The sequence below is a fragment of the Lycium barbarum genome, chromosome 8 (assembly GCF_019175385.1).
Source record: "Lycium barbarum isolate Lr01 chromosome 8, ASM1917538v2, whole genome shotgun sequence".
Lineage (NCBI taxonomy): Eukaryota > Viridiplantae > Streptophyta > Magnoliopsida > Solanales > Solanaceae > Lycium > Lycium barbarum.
In genome coordinates this window covers 127,621,663-127,634,420 of record NC_083344.1, presented here as the reverse complement: position 1 = coordinate 127,634,420, position 12,758 = coordinate 127,621,663, and the positions used below count along the sequence as shown (strand labels likewise).

The following is a 12,758-nucleotide window of genomic DNA, read 5'->3' as shown; positions in this document are numbered from 1 at the left end:
ACTTGGTACTTCGGAAAGTTACCTTGAACACCAAGAATCCCAATGAAGGAAAACTGGGTCCGAACTGGGAAGGACCGTACAAGATAACCGAGATAATGGGCAAAGGATCGTACCAATTGGAATCCATGGACGGGCAACGGTTGCGCAACAACTGGAATGTGGCTCATCTGAAAAGATACTACTGCTAAGGTATGGACTCCCCGTGTTTTTCTATTAACCTTTTTTTTTTGCAGGAAGTCAAGTACCGGATAAAGTTAGAATCTAGGCCTGAAAACACGTGTTGCACTCTTTTTCTTAGTACGGTTTTGTCCCAAAATGGGTTTTCCGACAAGGTTTTTAATGAGGCAACAAGTACAACGTGTTACTCGACGAAAGCAAGGACAAACGCCTGGAAACTCGGGGTCACACCTTACGAATGGGGACTTAATACTGCTTACCCGATTTTGCAGCTCGGATAAGCGCTAGGGGACTATTATACCCACATTAAAGTTAACGCCGGTTAGCGGAAATCAGAGGAGCTCAACAAACCAAAACCGGACCTTTTATATTAGGTTTCGATGTAAGGACCAAACGATCAGAATGAATCGTGTCCACTCAGTATTTGCTACGACAAAACCAAGAACCGGACCTTCTGCATTAGGTTTCGATGTAAGGACCAAACGATCAGAATAAATCGTGTCCATTTAGTATTTGCTACGGCAAAAGCAGAAGGAAACAAAATTCTCATATCTTGTACAAATACTTGCAATACAAAAATCATCGAAAGTTCGGATAACGATATCTCGGATGTCTTCTTGTTAAAACACTTTACCCCGATGATTATCGCCGTATTTCGACATTACTTCATTCATATACCCTATTCCGGGCACTACGGTCGAAATTCGACAAAGGCAACAAGGTCATAGTGAACCGAGCCAAAATCGTTAACCCCTCAAACGGGGAATGTTACATCAAAATTTAGCTAAGGCTGAGATTCAGGTGTCCGAAAAATACCGGCCGTAAAAAATAGCCGAAAAATACTGGCCCTAAAAATGCCCATCGTGATTCGGAGACGTCTGAATTCACAAAGCATAAGGTAAGTCCCACGGGCAAAAACTCCATCAAATTCCCGGACAAAATGTACTGGATGAAGAGAAAAGCCGATATTCAGGCACAGTCCGAAATAATGACTCCTTAAAACGGACCGACAATTCGGGCAAAAGTCATAACAAACATTTAAACAAAGTAAAGAATCAAGAAAAATGAATGTTTTATTTATACAAAGGATTTTACATCGGAGACTCCTACAAAGGCAAAAAACAAAAGGCTAAACACAGGCATCCGGTATGGCTGGATCCGGAACCCTCGGACACTGTCCTCTCAGAGTCATCGGAGTCAGCCCCGAGGGCTCCCTTAGCTTCTTTCTCGACCCTTTTAGCTTCAAGTATCAGGGCCGGAAGATTCGCAAATCCATGCTCAGCTTGCTCAAGGGTGATCCTCCGAGACTTCCACTTTTCACACTCAGCAGCAATAGTAGTATGAGCCTTGGCGGCCTCCACGCTCTTTAGAGCTTCTTCCAAATCGGCTTCGGCCTGGGCTAACTTTGCCACCCGTACGTCCCGATCTTCTTTGAGGACCTTTTGCATTTAAATGTACGACTCGAGCTCGGCCTTGAGGGAGTCATTAGCATCAACCGTCTCCTTTAGCTCAGTTTTTAGATCATCACATATCTGGGCCCTCTTCTCCGCTTTCTCCTCAAACACCCTCATCCGATCTTTGTACCGGGCGCTCTCACATTCGAGCAGCCGATGCCTCTCGGCCAAGCTCGTAGCATCGGACTTCACCGAATCCAGCTCCTCCCGGAGTTGAGAGATGGTGGTTTCGAGCTCACTGAATCTCGAGGAAAAACGAGCATTGTCTCGGCTAAGGCCGATCTTGTCCGCTTCGAGACGCCGGTTATATTCGACCATCTCTGCCAGCTCACCCTTTAATCGACGATTTTCGGCCTTTGTTACATCGAGCTCGGGTCGGAGGTTGGAAAGAGTAATTGTTTGGTTCGACTCATCCTCCTTCACCCGCAGAAGGTGCATAAATTTCTCCGTCTCTCGACCTTGAGCGTCTAGTTGGCCCTTGAGATTATCCACCTCTTGCTGGGCACGGACGAAAGCCTCGTTGACGAGCACCACACTCTGCAAATGAAGCAAGTTAAAAACTTGAATAAACGAGATTAAAATTCTCAATGAAATTATGCAAGGATGGCTGATAAACTTACTCGATTGCCCGCGTGCATACCCTCGTTGATGAGACACTGCCAAGGGACTCCGTTCATCTTTCGTTTGTTCGAGTCCGAGACAAGGGGCCTCAAGTAGCTCGCCACACCCACCGGGAGAGAAAGAAAGCTGCAATCCTCGGGAACGGTGATCACAGCCGACCTTGTCCTCCTCGGTTCCACACTTGGGGCCGGAAAGGTGCGCACCAAGCTATCCCTAGCACCGGACTCGGTGGTCTGACTAGCCGCCCTCGTGGCTCGAGGGATTGGGAGATGTCCGAAACCACCAGCTTCGCCGGTAGCAGGAGGAGTGTCCGAGAACATGTCATCAAATTCATCCGGTCTTGAAACCGGAGTTGGAGAACTCGGAGGGACCTCAGCAGCTTCGACAAAGGCAGGGATCTCCGAAGTTGCGGAAGTCTCACAGTCGGGCAGCGGACCAACATTCGTGGGGACTTCGGTCTCAGGGACCGGTTCAATCCTTTGAGCGGCTTCGGCAGCAGGTGCCTTCACGGATCTTGTCCTTTGCAGAGGGGTTTCTTCAGAAGAAGCATCACGTGAAATATCAACGAATTCAATCGACCTTAAAGGAGTCGGGTAATGAATTTCTTCCCCACCTGTGTGTAATGCCGGAACTGAAGGTCCTTCCCCGGCTGAAGGAAATGGTGAAACGGTGATACCCTCCTCCGAAATGGGAGCCACGGAAGGGGCCACACTGATCCTCCGAACGAGAAGCTTGGGCTCTGCTTCATCCCTTAAAGTCCTAACGACGCTCCTCGCCTTTTTCTTCGGTTTCTGCCCTTTGTTCGAGGGCCTTTTTCTCTTGGCGGCGGCAGCAAGGATACGAGATGCACCCGCTGAATTGAACTCGGGTGCCAACGTTGCGGGTTCAGCTGCTGACTCCGGCCTTGGATCCACCGAGCCCTTAGGTAAACCTGAAAATCGAAGATGTTACAGAACGGTAGAAGATGCAATGAATACGGATAAAAGCAAAGTATTATCGTGGTTCTGGGCGACCCATCGGCCACGTGACAGGTGTCCCCACGTCCGATCGTCGTGGGAATGTTGGCTGAGGAGAGCAGTAACCCATTCGTTGAGATTCCAGACGACCGGAGGAATCCAACCCACGACTAATATAAATAAGAAGACAAGTAGTGAGAAGGTGGAAGAACTGAAGTTCGACAAAACATACAAAATCAATTATTAAAAGAGTTCAGACTTACGATTATTATTCCACCTTTCCGGAAAAGGCATGTAGTTGTCCGGAATAATGTCCGAGGTCCGCACCCGAACTATATCGCTCCAATCAGCCCCGGTCCCTATCTTCGTCCATTTTTGAAAAAATTGGATTCCAGCTACGCTTTGTGAGTTTTATTACACCACCCCGGAACAGCCTCGGGGGGTATAATCGTATTAAGTGGGCCAGCGTGAATTCCTTTTCTGTATTATTGGACAACAGCCGGAGGCAGGCCACGACCCTCTAAATAATCGGACCAATCTGTGCCAAGGTCACGTTGTAAGTCCGGCACATGTCTAAGATGACCGGATCGACCGGGGGGTCGAGCTTGAGGGTGAAAGGGTAAGTATAAACGTATAAGAAGCCTTCCCGATGGTCGGTGACTGACTCGTCTAGCCCGGGGGAAAAAACTTGGATTGAACTGTTGTCCCATCCACAATCAGCCCGGACTAAGTCGAGTTTATCCTCGGTAATGGATGAGGGATATCGTCTCACATCAAACCCTCTATCGGATACCGAAGAAGGTTTTTCAACCTTGAAATCTTTGTTGAAATTAGGTTTGGACGGAACAATATCCAAAGCAGTGGGCTCGAAGGTGATTTTTTACCTTAGGTGGTGAGGTTGGCTCGGTTCCTTGAGACGAAACCGAGGGAACATCATGGGAAGTGGTTTCGGTGTTAGCAAACATTTGGAGATTACGAAAAAAGATTTGGCAAAATTCGAAGGGAAGTTAAGAACAGAAGTGAGGGAACAGTCAAATAAGGACTCGAAGTGGTAAAGAGTAAAGAGAAGAAGCAGCAACACACAAGAATAATTAGAGGGGAAGTTGGCAGAATCGTTTCCTTTCACGTACTATAAGCAACGAATCAACAAGAGATGAGAATTGGAAGATGGGAAGTGAAGAACTGAAAACAGAGAAGAAGTGAGTTGGAGAGGTAAAAATGTTCAAATGAAGAGGTAAAGGATGTTATATAGGCATGGGATCGAGGTGGTTACAGATCCCAACCAACCGGGGAGAGCCACGTGTCCCATAATTAATGAGAAGTGACTTGAAACAACGTGCGTTACGGCGGTTGTTAGAGCTAACCGCCCGGGATGAGACACGTGGCTGATGACAGACGGGATGTGACGCAACTGTTCCCGCCAAAATGAAAAGATAAGAACGAGCATTCGGAACCACCGGTTTTTGGTTCATCCACTTCCCGTTACTCCGATAAAACTACAGTCCGGGAAGTGTGGGGACTATTTGTATACGGTAAAAATCGGATATATGTTAAATCGGTAAGACCGGAGACCGAGGGAAGAAAGGGACAAGCACGTGCACGAAGACTTTCTTTCTGGACCGGAGAAGTGCTTGAATCGAAGAAAATGAAGGGCATCATTTGGTCCGGCTTCTCCATAGCCGAGTTGGTCGTGGCCGTTGGTTCGTTTGATCGTGGCCGTTGGTCCGGGTGGTCCGTTACATAATTGCCACGCGTCAATACCGTTCTGCCACATTATACTGTCAATCGTACGGGTGTCAGACCGTACGACCAACCTTATCCATTTTAGGGTTTTTCTTTATTCTTTAGGGTCTTATGTTGTATGAAGCCCATGAGGCAAAACTATAAATAAGGGTCATTATCCTACTTTTAGGGGTTGGCTTCTCAGATCTAGAACATATTGTAATAGCAAAATATACAACATTCTCCTACTTATTATCTTATTTTGGTCCGAATTTATTGTGTTCTTCTTAGATTTGTTCAATCAAACAATATTCAACATATTAGCATATACATTTAGCGTAGACCATCAATCACTGTTCAGATTACTCATAACTCATCTTAAACCATTTTCTCTCAATCAAGAATAGATTAAAGTTCAACCACATCCTATACCTCACTCATAAATTTAATTGATTATCCAAATTTGCGATAAACAGCGCGCACAAAATTTGACCAACCGTTATCAATTGAATATAATTTGTATTCTAACAGAGGACAAGGTGGGTTGGGGGGTGGGGGGGGTGGAGTAACTCTAGGCACAGATTGATCAGTTGTCTGAATTTAAGAGGTCAGTGCTATGTTGCTTGGACTATCTGAAAATACATGTCGGATCCTCAAAAAATGTACCATTTTTTAAGGATCCAACACACACCCATCACCCGTCAGCATTTATCACACATCACTCTGAGGAGCTGAACTTCTCTCATGAGTTGAACTTAAAAGGAAAACAACACTGCAATCAACTCAAATGTTACATAGTGCATTTTGAAATGAGCGAAGACCAGTCACCAAAAACAGCAGAGGCGACATTTCTACTCAAGGATTGAGATGTTATTCAAATTTGTAAACACGGTTTAGAGTCGCTTTAATTCCCTGAAACTCAATTTAACAGACATATAATCCAAGTACAGACGAAAAATGTCTTTCATCAGACTATAAAAAGCAACATCTTTTATATTGAGATTAATTTCAATGCTCGGATAAAAAATTAAAAAGAAAAATAGGGGAGTTAGAATTGGAATTGCATCTCCGGGGTATATCCAAGGGCTTCAAGATGAGCAGCCATAGCCTTGTTCATTGGTGGTGGACCGCACCTCAGTATCTGCACGTGTAACATGAAATTAGTCGACCTCTGCTTTCCCTCGATATTCCATGAACTTTTAAGCTAATCTACCTATTTCTGCTATTACAAACTCATGATACTAGAATCACTAGCTTTTAGCAATTTCTATAATACCTTAATGTCAGCTGCTGGGGCAGGGCAATGAGTCTGGATCATTTCTTTGGAGACAAATCCAACACCACCACTCCATCCTTCCGGAGGCTACACATATATTAAGAGAACGATTAAATCATTTTATTCAATATGTAGGATGTGAAAAGCAGGTCTACTTGCAAGAGAAATGTACCATAGCAATGAGCAACTTGGAAAGACACTAAAGAAGAAAAAGTATCAATTCACTATAAGTGAGATTTTTCTCTTTTTGATATTTTTAAAGGGGGGAGGGGAGTCAGCTTAGTACTATATCTACATTGAACCTATCTTGTTTGGAACACGGTGTCCAGAACAAAAAGAGAGAAAACAACATTTGGTTGATAAATTTGCAGTTAAAGAGTAATTATGTATTGTATTCATTGTAGAGATAAGTGGACACAAGTAGTTTAATATGCTACACTTCTCCCATGAGCCACAAAAATTAAGTGCCTCTAAAGGTCGAGAATTTAAGTACCAGTTTCCGAACAAGTCAACTTAAATCAAATTTCATTTTAATTTACAGAAATCAGTAAGGAGATGAACGAAAATCATTTGACAGTTTTGGAGATTTTAAACCATTACTACAAACTACAGTAATTGAACTAGCTATCATAATACACATAACACATAACATGTCAGAGAAGAATACGGGAAAATATACAGAACTGAAATAAACAAAAATGAGATTATTATAGGTAGAAGGAGGAAAAAGTCTATAGATCATATTCCAAACCAGAAATAAAGTAATAGAACTGACCTGATTCAAGACGTAATAAACTTTGAAACGGTCAGGATAGTTAGCAGTAAGGCCGTCCAACTCTTCCTGCAGGCAAATAAAAAATATTTCAGGTGTGGACATTCAGTAAGTTCAAGCTAATATGCCTCTCCACAGAAACAAATATTACACTTGATATTAGCCAAAAGACCAAGAAAGGTAACCCCCAAACAAATATTGACTGGTACGATTATCAACACTTTGAGGAGTCGTCAACTTCAGTATAAAAATTGTGCAACTATGTCCTTCCAAACTGCTAAAAGGCCAACTATAGACATTACGATTGTAGTTGAGACATATATCTACTCCATGGCCCCCTAAGTAGTTTCTACAAATAGAACATCTGGCGTCCCCGGTATAACTAGAAAGGATGATAATGCATTTAGAAAAGGATTCAATAATGAATTGGGGGAAGTGAAAGTAATAAAGACTATACTGTGAAAGTGCGAAAGAGTTCAACACTTCAAAACAGTCAAAGGTTATATGACATAACTACACATTACTTAGACATGAGCAATATGTATGGCCGCAGAGTGGGAGTGTGTTTCTTTAAATTGATGTACTTCTATTACTAAAGGATGAAGATCTGAAGGGGGAAATCCGGGAAGTAGTATATCAATAACTTTTACTAATATAATAAAACAGGCAGAGAAGAAAGTTTGGATACTTTTGGGAAAGGTATTTATCTTTATTGTTGGTATTTTTTTAAGAAAAAACTCAAATGCTTTGCTACTTCACTGCAAATCATTGTATCTTGGTTTCATGTGTCTTAAGTAACAAAATTGCTCTGGGGGCGTTTTTATAACTTGAGCACCTAAACACAAAACAGTTGCCAGTCAAGTTCAAAAAAAAAATTAAAAAAATCAGACAATTTCTCCCACATTTCTAAAGCACAGATCAGTCGAGGACTCAACTAAGCACACATTTTACAAATTAAGTCAAGTGCATGCATAAAATCTGTTCAAACATTCAAGTAAAATGCATGAACCAATTGAATGACAGAAAAGATATGAATATGTACCTTCAGAAGAATATCTTCAGAAGTGACATTAGCATATATCAGGTGCACCTTCGTCCTGTCGTTAGGATTTTCAAGAATAGCTCTAGCAACCTGGACAGAAACAGAAAGAAGTAATACCTACATCAAACTCGAATTCTTCGGTCCAGAAACATCCCCTATCACAAAAAATGAAACACAAGTTATTATAGAGAAGCAGAAAGAAAACAGACCTGGAACATCGGGGTAATGCCAGAGCCTCCTGCAAGCATTCCAAATGCTCTAACTTGGCCAGGCTGGTACTTAAAGCGTCCCTATTTATGAACGGACATCAATGCGTGAGTCCTCAAGAGATAAAGCTTTTAAAATGGAAGCATCAAGAATCCAATGCCAACTGAAACTAAGCAATGTCGGATTTCTCCTGTGTCTAAATTATGCTTGTCTAACAGGCGGGGCTGACCCAAAACTGAGCCGGTAGTGGCCGGCCTGGTTTGGACCGGGCTAGGGGGTGTGGGGGGGGGGGGGGGGGTCCAGGGAATTTTTTCCCTACCGGGGGGACCGGACCGGTTCAGCCCATTAAGCTTAACCCAGATTCTATGTCATCCGGATATTAATTCAAAGATTTAACAAACTTCGAATTGTTGAAGAAGGGAAACAAAAGTACCCTTCTGAAAGAAAAAAAAAAAGAGCAGATGACAAATAAGTAACACTGCCGAATTATCTCACAAGCAAAAAGAAAACTACCTTCGGTCCCTTCACTTCCATATAATCACCCACACGCATTTCCCGGAAATGATGTGACATCCTTCCTTGAGGATACATCTGTGCATTCATAAAATACAAACTATCAAAATCACCAATATGAGATAGAAAATGGCAAGAACAAAATAACCGTGCTACCTAAGCTTTACCTTTATAACTAATTCAAAATATCCAACGTCAGAGTCCAAAGTAGTTGGTGTGTATGGTTTAACAACCTCTTCACCTTGACTATCTTTGCCCCTGATTGAATAAACATGAAGTGTTAAACCAAATGTTTTCTTAACTATCAGTAGCAGAAATTACTGGTATGTGAGAATAGTTCAATCAACCGAACCTGCAACTAATGTGCTGTCCAATGGGTAGGCCCAACACGGAAGTGGGTGTTGGAAGTTCAAATCTGAACTTTGCCACATTATGGCTAAGTTGTGTGCGCTTAACAAGCTTAAATCCCTTGAATTCTTCAGGATTTAAACATACTGTTAAAGACAACATGATACAATCAGTCAGTATAACCAAGATAAAAAACATAGTCATCAGAACCAGGCACAGTTTTGTTAGTGACTTGAGGAAATAACTAATAGCCTATTTGGCCAAGCTTCTATGAAGCTAAAAGTGCTAGTAATTGGTTTTTCAATAAGAGCTTATTTTAGAAAATTGAGGAGGTTTGCCCAAGCTTTTAGGGAAAACAATAAGTATTTTTGAGTAGTAACAAAAGCTGTTTTTCAGAAGCTAAAAAGAGTAGCTTTTTCCCCAGAAGTACTTTTGGGACATTGTCAAGCACAAAGTACTGCTCTAATATTAGCAAAAGTGTTTTTCAAATTGATTAGCCAGAAACAAACTGCTACTCTCCAAAAATACTTTTTCGAAAAGCAGTGTTGGAAGCTTGGCCAAACAAGCTATAAATCAAAAAATATCTTGACCTCTTTAAAATAAGATACAATCACATGGCACCCCTAGCTCTATAGCATTTTGAACGTTTGACCTAATTATATAAATGAATAACAACAATGAGGTTGACTTGATACACTAGAGGATTGCTGATGGCTTATGCATACGCAAAAAAAGCCATCGAGTTATAAACATCAGTATCCCAATTCCCAAATTTCTTCATCGCAAATGTAGCTTGTTATGGTGGAGCAGGCGCACCCACTGCACTCCTCTTAAACTATACATGTATAACCGATAGATCCTATACATACACACACACCCCACAGTGGCAGATCCAGAAAGTAACATGCAAGTCCACAGGAACCCAATAGCCTTTGCCTAAACCCTATATATATGTATTAAAATATCCACTAAATATCTATAAATATTTAATTACGAACACAGTTACTATTGTATTTTAACTTGATGTCATTGTAGAACTCATAAATTTCAAATCCTGGATCCACCTTTGACACAACACACACACCCCTTAAGTCCACAACCATTGCCACAATATAGTAGCTAACCGACCACTAACTTAAAACATTTAGCACCTGTTTCTCCTAGATAATACAACAATATACCCAGCGTAATCCCACAAGTGGGGTCTGGGGAGGGTAGGATGTACACAGAACTTACCTCTACCTTTGTGGGTTAGAGAGGCTGTTTCCAATAGACCCTCAGCTCAAAAGAAACGTAGTCAATACAGCATCGCAAGAAAAAGACGACAGCAAAATATCAAGATATAAAACAAAAGGAGCAACATAGTAATACACACATAAGGATAATAATCTACGCAATAATTAAATACTATTACTAAGAAAAGGAAAAGAGGAGAAAAGGCTAGCCCCCCATCTCTCTCACACGTAGCGCGACAAAACTCAACTACCTACAACCTTCTGTCCTAATGTTCAACCTCTAAATCTTCCTATCTAAGGTCATGACTCCTAAATAATAAGCATGCATAATTGTAATTAACAGTCTTTTTCAGTGCACATTATGTTATTATGCTGTAATAGCCAGGTAACTAAGTTAAATCAAAACCTTTGGACTTCTTGGAAGACAGGTAAAGATATGCAGTAGCACCAACAGCAACAACAGCAACAGCAACCCCAACAATCAATTGAGCATCAGGTCTTTCCAAGAACTCCATTTCCACAAAATAAAAATCTGATCTTTAGACAAATAGTAGAGAAAAAACACAAGCTTTAGTTAATCTTTGAATCTCAAAATTCAAAAGGAGGATCCAAGATTTTAAATCAGGAGTTAATGGATTGAATTCTTACCAGAAAAGAGGAATCTTGATTAATGTGAGATGGGGTTGGTCAGATTATTGAGATAGTCATAATATGTCGCCAGAGGCTGTAATTGAAATTAAAAGTGTTAGGAATTGAGAAAATGACAAAATTGGTCCATTATGTTTTAGGGTAGGTGTAAAATAGTCCTTTTAAGTATACATTGAACAGTTTGTGTTCTTAAGTTGTTCAGAATTAACACTTTTAGTTTTCGTCAAATATTTAACTATTTAAGTTCGTTAGATTTGATGGGGCCGAGAAAACCCCTTTATAGCTTCTTCGATTTCTCGATAAAGACCAATGTGACCAGCAGTGGTTTGAATGTATATAAAAAGGATTAGTTCACGAATCATGACAAAAAGTTTCTCTCTAAATAGAAATTAAAATTGAATTATAGGAAGAAAAAAAAAGACATCCCCCCTTTTTTGCTTTTGCAATTAGATTCCATTTCTACCATTATTATGATAATACATATTCCAACCTGCTTGAATACCAGAAAAATAAACGTAGTGGAGATTTGATCTTTTCGCAGACCCAAAACCAAAATGATCCCCCTAATTTTTCTCGATTGTTAGACACATTAAATTTGAGAAAACGGTGAAAATAATAATTTAATGGTAATAAATATCAAGAAAGTCTCATCAAATCCTAAAATTTGCAACACAAAAGACTGCACAAAACACGAAGTAAACATATATCAAAATATCATAAATTAAACCTCAAAAAGTTATATCAGGCTCTAAAAAAAAATCAAAAATTGTAGCCCTAAATGCAAGTTTTTGCTTCTTTTTTTTATATTTTTTTTATTAATAGAGTTCCCCTTAAATCTAACATACATCATAGGTAAATATTTGACGGAGATTAAAAATGTTAACTTTTATCAAACTTGAAAGACCAAAGTTATTCAGTGTATACTTAACTGACTATTGTGAACCTACTTTCAAATATAAGGACCATTATAAACATTTTCTCGAAAGTAAGTCATAGTATTAAGAATTAGGTGAAGACAAGATATTAGATCTTAAGTATTGGTTGTTGTCACCTACCAAATGGCACAGCCCCCCAACCTTCAACCGTCGCCCCTTGTTTTGGACTCAAACTAGTTTCTCATTTGAATTTATTTAAAACCATATAATAGCTTTGACTATACTATGTAAATTATTTAATGTTAATGTGTGAAATTCAATTTATTAAATAAAGGGTAAAAATCATTTTAGTCCTCCAACTTTAATTTAAAAATTAAAGACCTTCCCCAACATTGAACAATCGACATTTCATCCTCTTATCTCAACTTCCGTACATCGACCGGTAATTTTATATTATTTGACTGTCATCAAAGGGTTAAAAGGGAATTTCACTTATATTTTTAATTAATTAGTTAGTACCCTAATTAATAATAGATAAATTTTACATAGTTTCCTCCGTTAATCAATTCTAACACTTTCTGCTGTCTTCAATTTTTCTCCATAACCTAAGCAGTTCTTCGTATTTTCAGAGAACCTTTCAAACTCTGATAAACAATTATCTCAGAAATATGAAGGTTACAAGGGTTTGAAAGGTTCTTCGGAAATATGAAGAACTGCTCTGGATATGGTGAAAAATTGAAGACAGCAGAAAGCGTTAGAATTAATTAACGGAGGAAACTGTGAATTTTTTATATATTATTAATTAGGGTACTCACTAATAATAAAAAAAATAAGTGAAATTCCCTTTTACCCCTTTGATGATCGGTCAAATAATATAAAGTTACTGGTCAATGGCCGAATAGGTTGAGATAA

General features: G+C 40.1%; 1 protein-coding gene across 2 annotated transcripts; it reads right to left on the bottom strand.

Moving 5' to 3' along the window:
- Positions 1-5,778: 5,778 nt before the first annotated feature.
- Positions 5,779-11,119, bottom strand: LOC132607279 (NADH--cytochrome b5 reductase 1). 2 transcript variants are annotated; one of them, XM_060321184.1, is made up of 10 exons: positions 10,972-11,119; positions 10,730-10,860; positions 9,093-9,234; positions 8,908-8,998; positions 8,741-8,818; positions 8,230-8,310; positions 8,021-8,110; positions 6,982-7,047; positions 6,207-6,293; positions 5,779-6,071 (listed from the first exon to the last, which is right to left on the bottom strand). In XM_060321184.1, the coding sequence occupies exons 2-10, from the start codon at positions 10,836-10,838 to the stop codon at positions 5,979-5,981; spliced, it is 837 nt and encodes a 278-aa protein (XP_060177167.1). In that variant the 5' UTR covers positions 10,839-10,860; positions 10,972-11,119; the 3' UTR covers positions 5,779-5,978. The 2 variants fall into 2 exon arrangements, with proteins under 2 accessions (XP_060177167.1, XP_060177168.1); XM_060321185.1 differs by having other exon boundaries at positions 10,730-10,855; positions 10,972-11,111.
- Between the last annotated feature and the right edge of the window lie 1,639 nt (positions 11,120-12,758).